Source organism: Polypterus senegalus, chromosome 3, assembly GCF_016835505.1.
Source record: "Polypterus senegalus isolate Bchr_013 chromosome 3, ASM1683550v1, whole genome shotgun sequence".
NCBI classification, from domain to species: Eukaryota; Metazoa; Chordata; class Cladistia; order Polypteriformes; family Polypteridae; genus Polypterus; species Polypterus senegalus.
Window position 1 is genome coordinate 265,235,565 of NC_053156.1, and position 20,677 is coordinate 265,256,241.

At 38.4% G+C, this 20,677-nt stretch overlaps 1 protein-coding gene across 1 annotated transcript in view; it reads right to left on the reverse strand.

Annotated features, from left to right (window-relative positions):
* cntn2 (contactin 2) overlaps nt 1-20,677 on the reverse strand; it is a 131,403-nt gene that overhangs the window by 13,444 nt on the left and 97,282 nt on the right. Inside the window, exons 19-21 of the mRNA XM_039749084.1 lie at nt 19,608-19,723; nt 8,631-8,817; nt 3,053-3,165 (exon numbers count right to left, since the gene is read on the reverse strand). Of these exons, the coding sequence (XP_039605018.1) occupies nt 3,053-3,165; nt 8,631-8,817; nt 19,608-19,723 (416 nt within the window). The remainder of the gene's footprint in view (nt 1-3,052; nt 3,166-8,630; nt 8,818-19,607; nt 19,724-20,677) is intronic.

Below are 20,677 nucleotides of genomic sequence, written 5' to 3' on the forward strand. Positions count from 1 at the left end.
TTTTTTGCAAGTCATGTACTGTAAATTGTACTGTATATTTTTTACAGTGTTGATGACGTCACACATGAACATTTCTCACAAACTCCGGGAAACAAAACCATGGCAGCCATAAACAAACCACTTCCCTTAACGGTAGTGCTCATGTAAAAAACCTAATTTATAATTATAATTTTAACAATTTTCAAATAACCTTCTAGGAATATTCAAAGTGGTGAAAACGTATTCTACACGTCAACAAGTGCATACAGGAAGAAGGAAAGATACAGAAAGATGGGTCAGAAAAAAATAAAAACAAAAGCAAATCATAACACAATAATGTCTTTGTTTTCAAAATGCAGTTGCTACTTTACATAGGAGTTTTAACAAAACTAATTCACCTAGCTAATGTGAGATTCAGAGCTGACCACCTTGTTTGACACTTTTCATTAAATTGCAAAAATGAAAAGATTAAGTTTTTGTAACTGTAACTTTGAACCGTTCTCAGACAATTAAAGACATCTAATCCAAATTAGTTAATGTACAAGACCATTTACTGAGAACAATATGCTGTTATTCAAAATAATTCTGAATTGAGAACTCCTGTAGAATTCCTCCGATTGGTCCAATACAATGTGACTGTCATGAATAAGCATCAGTGAAACAGCATGCCATATTATCAGCATAAAGTCATACTACTTGTTCAAGTCCTTCCTTTTCAATTTCTTGAATTTTTTGCTGTTTGCTGAAATGGATAGCCTTGGTTTCAACACTAGTAGCATCTGGCTCTGATGATAATGGTCACCCCCTGTGAGGTTCCTCATTAAAAGTACAATACAGAAATATAACTTTGCATATGAGCACTTAGGGAGTGTCTAAATGGCCTGACAGAGGCAAGAACGCCGACCACAGAGCAGGACTAAAAGGTTTGCTAACCAACTCTTCTCTCTTCTCCACAGAACAGAGGACATATCACTCTGGGTACACTTCTAGGGGACTCGGTCCTTCACCCCAGGGGCTAATTAAACAACCACAGCACCCAACTTCACGGCCCATTCTGGGCAACGCTCCTGTAGAGAGCACAACTTTTCAAAAGGGAAGCCTTTGAACAAAAGAAGCTTATGTAGGATCTGAGACAATCTACTTCTGTGATTATTTTTCAACTCGTTTCAGTTTGGTTATTAAACTTTTTTCCCATCCAGTCCCCAACCCTTTATGTTATTCTGTTTGTTTTATTTACAGAATTACAGTTCGGGCGGCACGGTGGCGCAGTGGTAGCGCTGCTGCCTCGCAGTTAGGAGACGTGGGTTCACTTCCTGGGTCCTCCCTGCTTGGAGTTTGCATGTTCTCCCCGTGTCTGCGTGGGTTTCCTCTCACAGTCCAAAGACATGCTGGTTAGGTGGATTGGCGATTCTAAATTGGCCCTAGTGTGTGCTTGGTGTGTTTGTGTGTGTGCCCTGCGGTGGGTTGGCACCCTACCCAGGATTGGTTCCTGCCTTGTGCCCTGTGTTGGCTGGGTTTGGCTCCAGCAGACCCCCGTGACCCTGTGTTTGGATTCAGCGGGTTAGACAATGGATGGATGGATGAATTACAGTTCAAAAAAAGGTTTCTAAGCTGGACTGTAATTCATACTCATATGTTGGATTAAAATCGACATTTGCATAGTAGAGTGAATAGATATTCCCATTTAACTCTAAAAAAAGTTTTCTTTCGACCCTCCGAAATACCAGGACCTTTGAAAGCTCATTAAACAACTGTTAAAGGTTTGATAGAAAGTGTCTACTTTTGACAAACCCACTTTGATCTTGTTATATTATAAAAGGCAGAAATTCCCTCATTCCGTTTCATTGTTCAGTAAAATGATTGGTCTGGGGATGCAAACCCTAATGGATTCTCCTTGGAAAAAAGTTCATTGACTCCTGGTGTAGTAGTGTTTTACTTTCTCAATGTTTTTTAAACACAGCTATCTTTATTAGAGCTAATGTATTAGATAGCTTATTGGACAATTCTGTTGGATAAGTCATCTGGAAGTGTGGCTTGCCTCCTCTGTAAGGAATTAATAACATTTTGAATTTCAGGAAACCTCAGTCGTTTATCCATCTTAGTGCATCAAGCTGTGGAATTTCTATTTTATTGATGAATGCTTTGGCATGCGCCTCACATTAACTACACTCTGATGTTAATAAAATCCTAAAATATTCCTTAAATGTGTTACTTATTTCTTTGTGTGTATAACTTTTAGTGACCTCTCTATTGATAATTTCTCTAAAACAAACTTCCAATCATAGATTATTTTAAGTTAGAAACACAGCTTTCCTAACGCTTCATCCATATTTATGGATGAAACGACTGTCGTAACAATGAAGAAACTATTTCCAGTCTGTATGAACATATTTCAATAAATGCAGTTCACATTATCTAAGTCAACATTAGGAGTGGGATGTTTTAGTTAGAAATCTCAAAGACTAAATGGAATTCAGCCAACAACAAGCTACCTTTATCATTTGTTCAATGTATTGTGTAATGCAGTTAAAAATTGTATACACAACTTTAACAACTGAAAGTTATCCAGAATATATCTGGGACACGACAGGAATTATGAAAGGTGTTATCAGGCCTTCCATGTTGTTGATGCTATGAAAAAATAACCAAGATGACCTTTTATTTAACTTTCTTTACTGCATGTCATAACATAACATGAGTGATTACTTCATTTTGGGTCTCTGTTCAGAAAGGTTGCATATGATTTAATATGGAACATACAGTACTACTACTATGTCTCACTGATTATTATTTGCTTTACAAACTAAATACAATTATTAAAAAAGAGGAATACAAATGCAGAGAAACAGGTAGGTTGATTTACTGTGGGTTTACTAATACCTCAAGAAATTCACTTCCCTCACTTGCGCCATGTAGTCAGTGGCCCGTTCCTCTAACTCCAAGTACTTTTCATTTTATCAGTGAGAGACTTGTAAAGCTGTGCTGTTCAGCTAAACAGCCACATCACGCTCTACACTTAAAACTAAGGTTTATGTAGCCTGACGTATACAGTAGTGCATGTTTGGTTACTCACCTTGTAGCCCAGCACAGCTGACTCATTCTTTTGTGCCTTGACATGGTCCCAGGCCACTGTCACCCAGGATCCATCAGTTTTCCAGGACACTTTGTCAGGAGCCTGATTTGGTGCTACAGAGAATTAATGAAAGTAGCATTGAATAATAATGAAAAATGTCAAAGCAGGAGAAAAAGACATTGTTTCACTGGCTCCCCAAAAAATTTGATTGTAGACAAAGATGTACAACCAAATAAATTAATTTTTCAGAAATTAAACTCATGATAAATGAAGAATGACAAGTGTTGTATTAATATTTAGAAGATAAAATCCTAACACTCAACCATCCATTTTTCATACCCATGTAATAACAGTTGGCATTCCAAGTGAGCTATCAGCAGTAGGCACAAGGAAAGGAGCTCACCTCACAAGAGGAGGTGACAAATATACAGTAATATGAATACGGTAATATGAATATAACAACATTAATGTATCAGGGGTCATTTTTCGAATAAGACTACAGCAAATAGTTACTATGATATGAGTCCACTTGGAAATGCATACTAAACACGTAGAGACCCATTGGCCTCAACAAATGAATAGATTTCTTTGCTTTTTGGTAGATTCAACCCTAAACACTTGCTTGGTCACCATTGACCTTAACATTCAGTTTAGGGAATCCATTCCTGGACGGGTTTATCCATCACTGGGAATTCAGGAATCCCGCATGTCATTCCTGGGAATTCCAGGCACCCGGGGATGACACAGTGCACGGGCATCTCATATGTGAATGGTTTTAGAACGACCAACACTTATTTTTAATAAAACTACTACAATATGTTGACACCAATAAAAGACTAACCCATGTATCAAGTTAGTTGCAGTAATAAGAGCATAGAAAGCACAATGTGTCCAGCGTGCGGGCATCCAGGCGAGAGCGTACTTCATGCAGAGTATGCCAGCTGCTGAGAAAGCACGCTTTGCCTCCACTGAAGTAGGCAGCACAGTCATCAGATACAGATACACTTGTTCTAAACAATACCCGCGTTTGCCATTGCTCTGAAACACCACCATTTCAGCTTTTACTAATGCATCCAGTTTCTTGTCCTCATTCTGTGATGGCAAGTTTCTTGGCACAGATAATGCGGATGCAAAAGACTGACGCATTGCAATTTCAAGTTGCTGTTCAAAGCTGTTGTCTGACAGACGTCAATGAAGTCTGCCCCGTCCTGGCATTCGTGACCTGCCGAGTGTAGACTCCTTCCAGTCCACTGTGCTCAGTCTTAGTGGGAGCCAGGAGACTGACTGCTGCTGGTCTGTTGTTGACTGAATTAATCAGCAACACACCGTGCCAATTAATTGTTTTCAACTATAACTCTATTATTTCTTGATCGATTTTTACACATTTACACGCTACGTACATATGCGAGCTTGGCCATTCCCGATTTCCCGGGAATTACAGCAGTTTCATTCTTGGGAATGTGGGAATGAAAAATGTCCGGGAATCCCGGGCTCCCGGTTCCCTAATTCAGTTCCATCTGTTCACATGTAATGAACGCTCTGATGTTTTGAGAGGTGTGCTAGTGGCACTCTTTTTTTAAAAACTTAACATTCTCTATTGGCTTTTTATTTTGTAATCTTTTTTCCTAGTCTATTGGAGCCAATTTTGATCATTCTGCATTTTGTAATTTCCCAACATATTTAAGTTCTAAACATTTCAATACTCCTGAGCTCCAAAATCGACTTGGTCTAAAGTGGTGGCTCCTTACTATTATGACCTACAACCTAAAAGAGGATCGATTAAAAATTTGTTCTCTTTTTTCATTTTTACTGTTTTCACCTTTCATTAGTTTCATGGTGTTTATTATGGTAAATTATAAGTATGCATAATACCATAAGCCAGGGGTGTCGAACTCCAGGCCTGAAGGGCCACAGTTGCTGCAGGTTTTCATTCTAACCCTTTTCCTAATCAGTGATCAGTTTTCACTGCTAATTCACTCCTTTTCCCTTCATTTTACTAGCCCTGTTTTTAAGGATTCAGTCATCTGAATTGATTCCTTTCTTCATTAAATGACAGCCAAACAGAAATGAAATGTGAAACAAGCCAACAGATGAGCAGCTAAACTGGGATTTCAAACTCCAACCAATTTCACTCCAACCAATCTCTTAATGAGAAGCCAATTCTTGCTGTTAATTAAACCCGTTATTTAATTCCATGGCTTGTTGCCGCTCTCATTCTGCCATTTCCAAAACAGTACATTTTTCTGTTTTTTTCTAAGAACACCGTCAAGATGTTTTGGTGACCTGAGAGATCAACCTTACTGAAGCCATCAACTTACTTTATTGTCAGATAGTGTGTGATGGGCATAGGTGAGCTGGTCATGTGGCGACTCGTTTTGTGTCTCATTATTGTTTGGCTGCTAATTAAGGAATAAACAACTAATGTTGTCTGAGTTGCGTTAATTAAAACTAAGGCAAAAGAAGTGAATTAGCAGCAAAAACTGGTCATTAACGAAGAAGATGGTTAGAATGAAAACCTGCAGCCACTGGGGCCCTCCAGGACCAGAGTTCGACACCCGTGCCATAAGCTAACACATTTATTGTAATGTTTGCATTTCTAGTCACATAATTCTTTGATAGAGTCCCACAGATGCTGATATGGCTTATTCATAAACAAAATTTCACCGTGTTGTTCAAATTTGTTTTCTCTGTCTATAGTTGGAACATGTTAATATTACATTATAAACCTGGTTTGTCCACTATACATATATACCAGATTGCTAGGTTTATTACACATATTGTTTGAGTGATATATACTATTGTAGGCCTAAACAATAGGTAAATTCACTCAATCTGTACAAGCTCTGTGTTTCTTTGTCTTTTTGCATAAGCATCAGCTATCCCACTGTGTTAAACTTGAACCCAGAAAGAAGGGGACTTGTCTCCAGAAATGCATTGGCTAATTGCTTAATTCCATATTTTGACTTTTTGATGAGCTGCTGAAGAAACAGGGCTTGAAGTGGGCAGGTATGCACAGGTAAGTCTGTTTCTGGTACCTGATATTAGTAGCACTGTAGCAAAGGGAATATATTCAGGAAGTTCTCTTATTATCTTATCAACAGGACCACAGAGAGTGTCAGCTGTAAGTTCTGGCAATACTCTTTATATCTATACATTTAGGAGGATCTCACCTTGTTTCTCTGAGCATCATGCTTCAGGTCATGAACAACAAGTTTTATTTAGCTTTCAATTATTATAATATTACTCAACAAGACTTTGTCCAAGGGCAGCAACATGGTGCAGTGTTAAGGTTGCTCTCTCACAGTAAGGAGACCAGGGCTCATGTCCTAAGTGTGGAGTTTGCATGTTCTCGCCGTGTCTGTTTGGTTTCCTTCCATTGTCCAAAGACATGCAGGTTAGGTGAATTGGCCCTAGTTGTGTGTGTGAGTGTGTGTGTGTATACAGTATGTTCACACTGTGATAGATTAGTGCCCTGCCGAGAGTTTGTTCCTGCATTATGTCCTATGCTAGCTGGGTGGGATAGATTCGACTAAACCTTGTCTGGATTAAGTGGGTTAGAAAACAACATGACATGTCTTTTTCCAAGAAATAAGGTCAAGTTGTTTTGTAAAGTCAAGTGAATTAGATCATTTGAAACATCATTTGAAGTGTCTGGCTGACACACCCAGGAAAACATGAGAAGGATCATTACAGAGTAGCAGACATGATCTAACTTGAGATCACAAAACAAGTGTTCAGAATTGTACTACATCTTGTGTAGCACACTGCACCACCCCAGGAGAAGGACAGGATAGGCCTTGCAAGACTCACAGTGATTATTGTTTGTGTGCAGGTTTCAAAATATGCCTGGACGATGACACTCTGATGAATTACTCAATATAATCTGTAGTATAAAGAAGCAAAGAAAAATATTTAAAAATTATAAATGCTTAATTAGTTACCCACTTGTGAATCATTTCAGGTAATTTTTTATGTGTGTATATTTTATGGTTTAATTAAAGAAGGCTGCATACATTTACCACAATAGGTACACAATTCACAAATTTACATTACATTACATTAAGTTTTCAAATAAATATAAACATCCTATAATATAAGAAACAGAGCTTGTGCTGTTACAATTAGAATGTGACTTTAGTACCCTTTACAGGGTGGTCATGAATTGAAAAGCTGGGTTTATACTTCACGCGATGTGACGCATGCTGCAGCGGACGCTCCTGCTACGCAAGTGTTTTACTGTTTATACTTGCGCCCGTACTTTACGGAAATCTGGAGGAATCCACCAGGTGGCAGTGCGAGATATTATCACAGTGAGAACAGGTTCGACTTCTCTGTGTTGTGAATTGCCTGGAACACCCATGAAATTCTGATGACATCTTACTGCAATATCTCTGAAAAGAATGTTTAATGATTAAATCCATCAATCCAGGGATGTGTCCATTCCAGCTAGCATTGAGCACAAGGCTGAAACAATCCCTGTAGACTGCAGAGCTAACAATCTGTCTTCCTTATCTGAAATAACTACCTTACCTTGAAACTTCTTTAATGAGCTTTATGTTATGAAATAATGCTGAACATCTACTTACAGTTAAAGTATAAAAGCCACAGAAAAATAAGGCAATTGAATCAAAATACCCTGCATGTCTTTCAAGTATGATAGAAAGCCAGAGAACAAGCTTCTTCTGATGTTCAAAGGTAACCTGATCCTAAACCACTCCGTAAGGTGAATGTATGAAATAATAATACAAGCTTAGTATTTATCTAAACGGAAACAAAAGTGATCTCTGGCTGCACAAAATGACCCCAACTTTTGCTCAAATAACACCTAATACACACAATTGGAGCAGAATTCCAAATTAACCTCTAAAAAGATATTTCCTCTTCATTAAATACTCTTTAATAAGGGTGATTACCCACATTGTACCTCTTCAAGTCTCATATTCAACTGACACATATTTCAATATTTCATGCGCTTTCCCCATTCTTTCACTATCTTGTTTGGAGCCACCATGTTCAGGATGATGTAAGAAGACACTTGAGAAACACGTGTGACAAGCTGACTGAACCACAGAAAGTGAGTGCAGCATCAACTGTGACTGAGACAGTGAATGTGCCTAACATCCTCTTCATTCCGGAGCCTGTGGTGAGGTGTACTTGGAACGACTGAGAAGATGATCGGCTCTTAGCACTAGGGATTTGAAAATCGTGCCAGATCTGGTTTTTGCAACTGTTAAAATTCATCTTCATGTAGTTTATAAAATGAAAAAGGCTATTAAAAACCTTCTCCATATACCTGAAAATTTGTAAATTGGCTGTTTGTAATTGGGAGGAAGCTGTTATCCTGAGAAAGTCAATGTGCATATATTTGCAGATTTTCCACAAAAAGTAACTGTTTCAAATCCAAAACCCTGGAACTATAAACTACAGAGCTGGCCATTATATTAACTTATCCAACAGAATTATGTGGTCATCTAGGTGACATGGTTAGAGTTGCAGGGATGAGCAAATGCCAATTTATTTACATATATAAAACCAATGAAAGAATATAGAATGAAAGACAAAGGGGATAAAATCTTACGGGGCTTCTTTGTGGTGACCGTGATAGATGGACTTGGTGGTCCTGTTCCAGCACTGTTGTAGGCTCTCACCACCACGTGATACAAAGTGCTGGGTCGCAAACCAGAAACCCGTGCTGATGACTCCAGTCCTGCTGTCCTCACTCTGTCTGCTGCTGCCTCACTGTCGTTTGCTCTCCAGTAACGAATCTGAAATGAGAGGGAGTAACAGATCAAAGTCATTTTGATACAGGAGGTCTACTGAAAGTTCACTGCAAAAGAATCTACTTGTTTTGTAGAGCTGTATAGGTATGCCTTAACTGTTCAACTGATGACCCTCAGCTGTCAACAAACAATAAACTTTATGTGATAAAAATAGCAGAACATTAACTCTATTTGGTCAGTCCATTATAATACCATGTAGAGTACCATATTCAGCGAGCAGAAGATGAAGCTGGCAAAGTAAAGCAGGAGTGATGCAGGGGGTTTAGGATTAATATTGAAGAAATGCAGCTGGGTCATGCAAGCTGATCATGGTTTACCGGAGGTGACAATTACAAATACTTACAAAATACTAAAATAAATTGCAGAAATGTAAGCAAGGAAAGCAGGTTTTGTGGGGTTTCATGAATGATGCCATCTCTACTGAACTCTCATCCAGCAGTTTAATCAAGGTAAACAACTCGAAACCTTTGACCAGTAATAATGAAATGTTAGACTTTGGTCCACCTTTCATTTTCTTTGTTTTATGTAACTAGATTTTTTTTTAAATACTCTATATATTCTCAAGCTGGAACCATCAATCTATGCATGACTTGCAATAAAACTTCTACTTGAACCAGACCTTTAGACTTTAAGCTTCTTGAGTACACTTTGCCACTTGACACTGAGCTGATATCTACAGCCACAGTGCCCAATTACTTTGTACTTTAAATTTGGAGTTCATGTATTTAATACAGTTATGCCATTCCCTCCATTCCATATTCATGTAGTTATCCTAGAGATGCAAAAGGCCTCATAGCTACAGTATATGCCAGAGGTACTAAACTCTGGCCCCGGAGATGCACAGTAGTTAAAATTTTTTGCTTTAAACAAAATTTTAATACAAACCAATTTATTTACTACTAAAGCAATATTTATGAGCTTAGTTGGAGAAAACTTGCTTGTTACAATTCAACACCCTTAATTATCTATTATTGTGTTAGACAGCTGCATTACAGTTTTCATTGCTGTCCCTTTTCTTAACCAGCTATCATTCAGGTAAAAATGAGGTGCAAATGACAAAGGAACCAGCAGCTCTCCAACTGATGTGCTTCCATTTAAACCTGTGCACATGCATCATGAAGTATCTGTGTTAATACAATGATTTGAAATAAATGAGAGGAAGGACCAAGAGGTACAAATATGTTCCAGATCGCAATACATATGGATAATGTTCTCAGAAAATGAAAAATCTACAATGTGAAAGATTTTTCTTGGAAGAATGAAAGCACCAAGAGCGGCATTTGGGAGTGGCAACTGGTGCAACCGCCCCAGGCCCCGTGTCTAAGGGGACCCCACTTCTGAGGTCTGCATGTCCCATTCAAGTGGATTTGTCAAGTTATAGTCTCCAGTATAGATCAACCATATCTTAAGATAGGCTTTGCAGTCTGGTGATCCTATGTATACAGTGGTGTGAAAAACTATTTGCCCCCTTCCTGATTTCTTATTCTTTTGCATGTTTGTCACACAAAATGTTTCTGATCATCAAACACATTTAACCGTTAGTCAAATATAACACAAGTAAACACAAAATGCAGTTTTTAAATGATGGTTTTTATTATTTAGGGAGAAAAAATCCAAACCTACATGGCCCTGTGTGAAAAAGTAATTGCCCCCTGAACCTAATAACTGGTTGGGCCACCCTTAGCAGCAATAACTGCAATCAAGCGTTTGCGATAACTTGCAATGAGTCTTTTACAGCGCTCTGGAGGAATTTTGGCCCACTCATCTTTGTAGAATTGTTGTAATTCAGCTTTATTTGAGGGTTTTCTAGCATGAACTGCCTTTTTAAGGTCATGCCATAGCATCTCAATTGGATTCAGGTCAGGACTTTGACTAGGCCACTCCAAAGTCTTCATTTTGTTTTTCTTCAGCCATCCAGAGGTGGATTTGCTGGTGTGTTTTGGGTCATTGTCCTGTTGCAGCACCCAAGATCGCTTCAGCTTGAGTTGACGAACAGATGGCTGGACATTCTCCTTCAGGATTTTTTGGTAGACAGTAGAATTCATGTTTCCATCTATCACAGCAAGCCTTCCAGGTCCTGAAGCAGCAAAACAACCCCAGACCATCACACTACCACCACCATATTTTACTGTTGGTATGATGTTCTTTTCTGAAATGCTGTGTTCCTTTTACGCCAGATGTAACGGGACATTTGCCTTCCAAAAAGTTCAACTTTTGTCTCATCAGTCCACAAGGTATTTTCCCAAAAGTCTTGGCAATCATTGAGATGTTTCTTAGCAAAATTGAGATGAGCCCTAATGTTCTTTTTGCTTAACAGTGGTTTGCGTCTTGGAAATCTGCCATGCAGGCCATTTTTGCCCAGTCTCTTTCTTATGGTGGCGTCGTGAACACTGACCTTAATTGAGGCAAGTGAGACCTGCAGTTCTTTAGACGTTGTCCTGGGGTCTTTTGTGACCTCTTGGATGAGTCGTCTCTGCGCTCTTGGGGTAATTTTGGTCAGCTGGCCACTCCTGGGAAGGTTCACCACTGTTCCATGTTTTTGCCATTTGTGGATAATGGCTCTCACTGTGGTTCGCTGGAGTCCCAAAGCTTTAGAAATGGCTTTATAACCTTTACCAGACTGATAGATCTCAATTACTTCTGTTCTCATTTGTTCCTGAATTTCTTTGGATCTTGGCATGATGTCTAGCTTTTGAGGTGCTTTTGGTCTACTTCTCTGTGTCAGGCAGCTCCTATTTAAGTGATTTCTTGATTGAAACAGGTGTGGCAGTAATCAGGCCTGGGGGTGACTACGGAAATTGAACTCAGGTGTGATACACCACAGTTAGGTTCTTTTTTAACAAGGGGGCAATTACTTTTTCACACAGGGCCATGTAGGTTTGGATTTTTTCTCCCTAAATAATAAAAACCATCATTTAAAAACTGCATTTTGTGTTTACTTGTGTTATATTTGATTAATGGTTAAATGTGTTTGATGATCAGAAACATTTTGTTTGACAAACATGCAAAAGAATAAGAAATCAGGAAGGGGGCAAATAGTTTTTCACACAACTGTAGATAAAGACATTGTATCCAGATGTCAAACTACGAAGATGTCATCAATGACTTTTCCAATTGGAAGGCAAGAAAAGTGGATTGTTGTCTATCAACCTGGAAACTGATAAGAGATTTCATGATGCCACCGTTAACGTTAATTTCACACTTTCTATCGAAACACTGAAACTCACATTTTATCTGTAGGCCATAAACATGTCTGAATATTAATGCACAAAAACATGTATCGCTAATGATAACCAGCTGACAAAAACATGTATCGCATTTCGCACTGTTGTGGTATTGTCATGAATTATGAAATGCACTTTTTTAATAGATTATATCATGATATTTTGATAAAGTCCACATGTTATCATGCAAAAATTTACCTGAATACTGTAATGAGAAAATCCGGTGCATGTTAACATTATTTTTATTAAATTCACACGCAAGTTTATACTGTCCACACATACCGGTAAGAGCGTTTGACGTAACCGGCCCTGCGTGGGGTTGGCCAGCCCTAGGCATCGCACACCCCTAAGGCCGCCTCTGGAAAGCACTATCAAGCCATTTAATTAAACATCAGGTTTTCTTATCTGCTAAAACTGTTTGGAATGAACACCTGCACCCACTGCAGACCTCCAAGACCAGAGTTAAGTACCCTTGATATATACAGTACGTCAGAAATTACTTCTCTCTTTCGTGCTAACCAGTGAATTTCCTCTCATTTTCATTCTGATAGGAGGTTGCAAAAACAAAGAACACTAAACATTTCAAATTGTATTTTAAAAGCTATTACTTTCCACATGCATCTCTTGTGCCTTTCTACTTGTCATGTTTGATTTATGCACCTTACTGGTTTTCAAATAAGGAACATTTGATTCAGTGACTTCTATGTGTGCCGCACGCGGCTTTTGGATTCCCACACGTCTTCTCTGGTTGATTAGTTGCATTATTTCACTCATGCACTCAGCTGTTATCATCTTGGCTTTTATAGGTTTTTCATTTGGTTTATGTTTCATGCACCTTACTAGCTGTCAGTTTTAACTCACACAGATTATTGGTTTTCCGTATATGACACATTTGACAGCATGCTGGTTGCTTTATATGCTTCTTGCAATATTCTGGCTTTCAAATGTGACTTACTGGCTTCTATTTGTAGTTCAACAGACTCTCTACTGTCCATTTTTTGTCTCAGTAGGTTAACTTATCTCCACGTGTGTTCTTTACTTTACTGGTTTAAACAATTCACTCACCTATCTTACTGGATTCCACAACTGCCAAATGTAGTTTACTGGTTTTTAGTGTTGACCTCTACATGTTACCTTTGGATTTCTCATGTGTCTAGTATGATGTAATGAGCTTCCAGGAATAACATTTTTAACTTGCTCCTTTTCCCAAGTGCCTCATGCAGCTTCTTAGTTTTGCTATCTGATTTGTGCAGTTTAACAGATTCCTTCATTTTCTTCAAATAATATACTGATTTCTATACATGACTTTTATACTTAATTGGTTTACTATCATGTCATGCACAAAATTCTTCCGGCTTTGTTTGTTAATTCTCTAACTGACTAGATGTATAGTATCCCTGTATAGCAAGTCCGCAATTTGGTGTTATCTTTGACAGTAACCTCTCTTTTGAGAAACAAGTTAATTCTGTAGTCAAGAGTTGCTTTTTCCAGGTTCGTCTATTAGGTAAGATTAAGCCTTTTTATCTTCAAGGGATCTTGAGAAAGCTACTTATGCTTTTATCTTTTATCTTCTTGATCACTGCAACTCGCTGTATTCTGGGATTAGCAAATCCCCGATACGCAGGTTGCAGTTGGTCCAGAATGCAGCCGCTCGCTTCCTGGTTGAGGCAGGAAAGTATGATTCTGTTTCTCCAATATTAGCTTCTTTACACTAGCTGCTTGTCAGTTTTTGAATTGGTATTAAAATCTTACTGCTAGATTGTAAATCTTTACATGGGGTCGCTCCTGCCTATTTATCCGAATTGTGTGTTTTACACCAGCCATCCAGACTGCTTAGATCTTCTGGTCAGTTGTCTCATGTTTTCCCTCGTATCAAGTGTGAAACTAAGGGGGACAGGGCTTTTGCAGCTGCTGCTCCTCGCCTGTGGAACTCTTCACCTTATTACATAAAGGGTCGTCTACAATTGAACTGTTCAAAACAAGATTAAAGTCTCATTTATATTCACTTGCATTCTGTGACCTTCAGTAATACTGATGGTTTCCTCATTGTGATTATCTAACATTACCTCTATTTATTTTATTTATGTTCATATATTTTATTTCTATTTATTTTATTTTGTATGGTTTTTTTTTATTCTATTATTGTAAAGCATTTTGGCCACAGCATTCCTATGTTGTTTTAAATGTGCTATATAAATAAGTTGACATTGACATTGACAAGACAAATTAACATTTAGAGATATCTCAGAATTAATTTTAGATATCTTAAAATGAAGTTCACCTTTAAGATATCTGAAACTCAGTTTGAGATATCTCAAAATATGTTCCACTACATTTTAAGATATCTGCAGTACATTTTGAGACATGTCAAATGAGATACTTTTGAGATGCATACAGTACCTTCACTACATTTTGAGATATGGGGGGTGCCTGGAGTTATATAGGATAAATAAAACAGTATATCGCTGTGTTCCATGTCTACAACGATCTGGGTAAGTGTAAGGTGAAAGGAAATCCAAGAAATGCAAGAAATGCTGAACACAAACCTAAAGCAGAAATTTTTTCCATGTTATACTAATTATGACAAGAAATGTATAATGTGTAAGGAGTTTAGTCCAAATATCAAATAAACAGGTGCACTTTTATTCAAGAACATAACCAAAGAAAAAAAAACATTTGACTTGCATGTGGCTGTCGATGAGTTAAAAACACAAGCTCAAATGTCAATCAACAGGGAGTTTACATGTATTCCTGAATAATGCAGAGGTAAGAACTGCTTCCTTATAACCTGGAGGACCCGGGTTTGAGACCGGACGCTCCATGTTTTGAATAGTGAGCTGCTATTATTATTATTATTTCTACAATATAATAAAAACCTACATATGATTTTAGCGACGTTCATGTGGTACAACGAACCTTCCTCTCCCTCTTGGAATGGACAATGTTTCAGCTTTAGGTATGTATTTAGCATTTCTTGCATTTCTCGCATTTCCTTTCATCCTACACTTACCCAGATCTTTGTAAACACAGAACACACATGAAATGCATGTATTCCAAATAACGATATACTGTATTATTTACCCTATACAACTCCATAAACATCACACGAAGATAAGGAGCCTTGGCTTGAGCTGAGAGAACTTTTTGCCCATGAGCTGAGCTCTGTCAAGGTGGTGGATGGGACAGCAAGCTGCTTGTGCTGATCGACACATTTACTAAACAAAAGACGCTGATGGAGAGGTGTAAAGGGATTTAAGGTGGGCCAAGATTATGAGTTTCTTCATAGGCTTTAGGAATTCTAGTGTTAAAACCACAAGTAGATGTTTCTTAGCTTACAGTATCTCTTGCCTAGTTACATTTTTTTTTGTCTCTTGCTATGGTTTTGTTACGAGTGCTTATTTGAAATTCATTCGTTGTTTATTTATAAGTACATTTTAAAGATAGACTTGTGTAGCCTACCATTCAGCAACTAATTGGTTTACTCATCTGACTTATTGGCTTCCACATTTGAGTAGGATGACTAAAAGGCTTCTATGCACGGTATTTATGTCCAAATGGTATCCAAATGCAATATCATTTCTTTAGTTTACACACATGTAATCTGCACATGTGTTTCATGGAATTTAGTGGGTTGCACAAAAATGACTACTGCTGTCTACATGTACCCTATGTAGCTTACAAACTTTTATGTTGGACCCAATGTCCTTAACTCTCACATGCCTTTTGATTGTATATTGATTTCCATATGTGTCTTCTGTAGCTGACTGGTCTTCATTAATTCAACGCATGACTCCACAATCTCTGCCCACCACTCTTTCAGGGTGTTACTTTTAAAAATAACTTATATTATTCATTCCTTACAAAAAAAGTAACAAAATATGTTATATAGTAATGTGTTTCTAGTTTAACATGAAAAACTGCACAATTCACTGGCCAACATTTGTTATTAAATCCTAAGTCCATACATGAATCTTCATGAAATTGACCAGAAACACAGCCAGATTTGATATGTATTTTATGAATATGTTTAGTCCTTCATGTGTTGTAAAGTATTAGAGTGTTGGTTTGATTTTGTTTTTTATGTTTTCTTCTTTTTTAAATGAGTTTCCAAATTGAAAAAGACATTTTAGGGGGTTTACAGGCTCCTGATTATGATTATGAAATTTATTATTGGAAATCCCAACTCCGTAAAATGTTAGCAAATCTTTGTTATATGTGCTATGTTTTGTTCCCATTGTCAGGACTGCTTCATGCACTGCTAGGGGCATGTCCTCTGAGCTTGTGACCTTTGAGTAAAAACACAACGTGATTAAAGGTCATCTAAAAAGTTACTTCAATATCCAAGTTGCAGTTACAGTAGTTTTTGTAGTGTTCTTTATAAAATCTTTGGTATTTTTTTTGGTTCTGACTTTTTTGCCCTATATTTTTGATCATGATTTTTGTCTCTCGTTTTGGGTTTGATGCTCATGTCTTTGATCTCCTGGTTTTGACCTTCTTCTTTTTCTCATTTCTCAAATCTATTCAGTTTGCTGACATAAACAACATGTAAACAACACCGTCCCCTTTTTGCATTACCAGTGTAAGCCCTTGGAAATTCAAGGTATAAACACTGGCTACTATGCCATCTGATCACACTGTTTCAATGCCTATTTCAAATAAAAAGATTAAACCTAAACTGGCACTTTATTTATACAGTAGGTTTCTCTTACTAGACTGCATGCAGCAATTTTCTGGTTGTGCGATTCAGCCCTGCAAAAGGACTAGCATACTGGTCCACCATGTTTGTTTCTTGCCTTACACTCAGTGCTGCTGCAATGATCACTGGCTCCCAATGACCCTAAACAGGGTAGATTAAATATATCCCTTAGTACATGCAGGATTAAATGTATATGCCTATAACTGTTGTTAATTTCTTTTCACATAATTGCATGCTATGCATCTGCTTAACCTCTTACTCCTTTGCTGTCACCACATAGTGCACATAATGTTACCAACCTCTGCAAGAAAATTATTTGCATAAAAACACAATTCCACAAAATGATGCAGTAATTTCTTTTTTTTTTTTTGAATGGCGGGGAAAACGTTCCTTAGTAATGTAATAACACATACAGTGCATCACTTTTTCCACATTTTGTTATGTTACAGCCTTATTCCAAAATGGATTAAATTCATTTTTTTCCTCAGAATTCTACACACAACACCCTATAATGAAAATGTGAAAATAGTTTACTTGAGGTTTTTGCAAATTTATTAAAAATAAAAAAACTGAGAAAGCACATGTACATAAGTATTCACAGCCTTTGCCATGAAGCTCCAAATTGAGCTCAGGTGCATCCTGTTTCCCCAGATCATCCTTGAGATGTTTCTGCAGCTTAATTGGCGTCCACCTGTGGTAAATTCAGTTGAATGGACATGATTTGGAAAGGCACACACCTGTCTATATAAGGTCCCAGAGTTGACAGTTCATGTCAGAGCACAAACCAAGCATGAAGTCAAAGGAATTGTCTGTAGACCTCCGAGACAGGATTGTCTCGAGGCACAAATGTGGGGAAGGTTACAGAAAAATTCCTGCTGCTTTGAAGGTCCTAATGAGCACAGTGGCTTCCATCATCCGTAAGTGGAAGAAGTTCGAAACCACCAGGACTCTTCCTAGAGCTGGCCGGCCATCTAAACTGAGCAATCGGGGCAGAAGGGCCTTAGTTAGGGAGGTGACCAAGAACCCGATGGTCACTCTGTCAGAGCTCCAGAGGTCCTCTGTGGAGAGAGGACAACATTCCAGAAGGACAACCATCTCTGCAGCAATCCACCAATCAGGCCTGTATGGTAGAGTGGCCAGACAGAAGCCACTCCTTAGTAAAAGGCACATGGCAGCACGCCTGGAGTTTGCCAAAAGGCACATAAAGGACTCTCAGACCATAAGAAACAAAATTCTCTGGTCTGATGAGACAAAGATTGAACTCTTTGGTGTGAATTCCAGGCGTCACGTTTGGAGGAAACCAGGCACCGCTCATCACCAGGCCAATACCATCCCTACAGTGAAGCATGGTGGTGGCAGCATCAAGCTGTGGGGATGTTTTTCAGTGGGTGGAACTGGGAGGCTAGTCAGGATAAAGGGAAAGATGACTGCAGCAATGTACAGAGACATCCTGGATGAAAACCTGCTCCACAGCGCTCTTGACCTCAGACTGGGGCGACAGTTCATCTTAAAGCAGGACAACGACCCTAAGCACACAGCCAAGATATCCAAGGAGTGGCTTCAAGACAACTCTGTGAATGTTTTTGAGTGGCTCAGCCAGAGCCCAGACTTGAATCCGATTGAACATCTCCTACAGATCTTAAAATGGCTGTGCACCGACGCTTTGCATCCAACCTGATGGAGCTTGAGAGGTGCTGCAAAGAGGAATGGGCGAAACTGGCCAAGGATAAGTGTGCCAAGCTTGTGGCATCATATTCAAAAAGACTTGAGGCTGTAATTGCTGCTAAAGGTGCATCGACAAAGTATTGAGCAAAGGCTGTGAATACTTATGTACATGTGATTTCTCAGTTTTTTTATTTTTAATAAATTTGCAAAAACCTCAAGTAAACTTTTTTCACATTGTCATTATGGGGTGTTGTGTGTAGAATTCTGAGGAAAAAAATGAATTTAATCCATTTTGGAATAAGGCTGCAACATAACAAAATGTGGAAAAAGTAATGCGCTGTGAATACTTTCCGGATGCACTGTATGTATTTTTTCTCAGAAACATTGGTATTTGTACTCTAATACAAAAACTATTATGTTAGGTTAGGGTTTGTAGAGATGTATGGCCCCTAGAGGGCAAACAGTGCACTGGCACACTAACTATGTAAACAGCATCCTGTCTACTATCCCTGACTCAACACGTATCACTAAGATTAGGAGGCATCAAAAATCTCTAGAATGCTGCTCTGTATTTCATTACTTTAAAACGTAATCTGACTATGTAACACATGCTACTTTTAAAGCATTAACCCCAGCACTGCTGCCCACTGATCTTCTTTCTGTCCATCTTCAAGTAGTTTCTGTTGCATTCTCTTCCTTAATCTGTTTACCAACAACATTCTATGCCTGCAGTGTTCTCTCCTCTCTCTTGTTCTTTCTCAGTAACTTCTCTGTTCCATCTTACTTCTTTGGTTAGTGTGCTTTAGTGGGGTCAGTAAAATGTAGTTGTTTTCTTTGAGAATCATCTGGAGAAAGAGATGACTTTGAAGAGGCAGCCAGTCAGTCAGTCATTGTCCAACCTGCTATATTCTAACACAGGGTAAAGTGTTATATTAAATATAAAAAACAGTCACCTCTAATCAATACATAGCACAAAGAAACAACTCCATCCATACCCCCCAACCCATAACTCCACCAGGAGTCATACAGCCAAGGCTGGCTGGCAGGTCTGTTTAATCCTACCAATCTTTTGTTTAGTCTCAGGATGGACAGGCGATACGATGGGATAAGCAACATGTGCAGGGAGGGGATGCTGCTCATGCATGGCGGTGGATAAAGCACATTTCATGCAAAATTAAAAATGTCTGTACCTCATACCCCTGAAGGATGCCATTAGTAAAGAGGTGCTGGACAGGGTCCCAGGACACAAACATTTCAGTCGCTGACAAGCTGCTGCCATTGACCCAGCTGGGGGCCACTGTAGGCTCTGCTCTCAGAGTAGAGAAGAAAGAGAAAGCCCGGTTTTGTCCATTTTTGCAGTTATGTAAATGTCAACAGTAATAAATGTGATAATTTTAGATACAGTGAATGCCATCTCAAAGCACTTAACAGAAAAAATTTACATTTCTTCAGCTGAAGTACTAACAAACTCCAGCTATAGGTGATGACAGAAGGTCATTTCATTTCAGAACTAAACCTGCAGCCTTGAGTTTTACAGTACAACACCATAAACACTTGATCACATTACATCCTTTCACTGAAGTAATGATCCTAAGGTAACAATTACTAAAGACTAGAACTTATACTTCTTACAAAACATAGCTGACAAGTTTTGCTTGTGCACAAGCCAGAAATGAAAAAAAAAAGAAAATGCCAACTGTCTCTAATGTCAGTAATTTTTTCTCAGACATTACTTCATAATATTTCCAGTAGAAGAAAAAAATACTTCTGGAACAATCTGGGAAAAGAGCATATTTTGAACTGCAGAGGACATGTCAACATTTTAAACAGTACATATAGTAGTAAACAAACGTGTTTAATGGCGTAGAAACAGATTACAGTTGCAAGGGAAGACCACAAGAGGGAGTTCTCTACTGCAGTAGCAACACAGCCTGAAAAAGCTCATTCACATAATTCTAAGACAACAAGGGACCAAAGAGACTGAAGAAACTCCTATGAAGACTTACCACAAATTGAGATTTGACTGGTGCTGCATCTCACAGAGATTTATGAAAGCTCAAATTATCAGGTGATAAAAGAAAAGGAGTTTGTTCCATTTGATTTCATTTATCTATTTCGTCATTTCTGTATTCAATTTTGTCTATCAGCATTTACTGTGTGTGTTCATTTATCTAACTGGACTTTGCACTCTAGCCCCCATTGGAACTGATGGCAGAGAGATGGCAAAGAGAAGTATGACTTCAGGGTTATGTAATCAAAA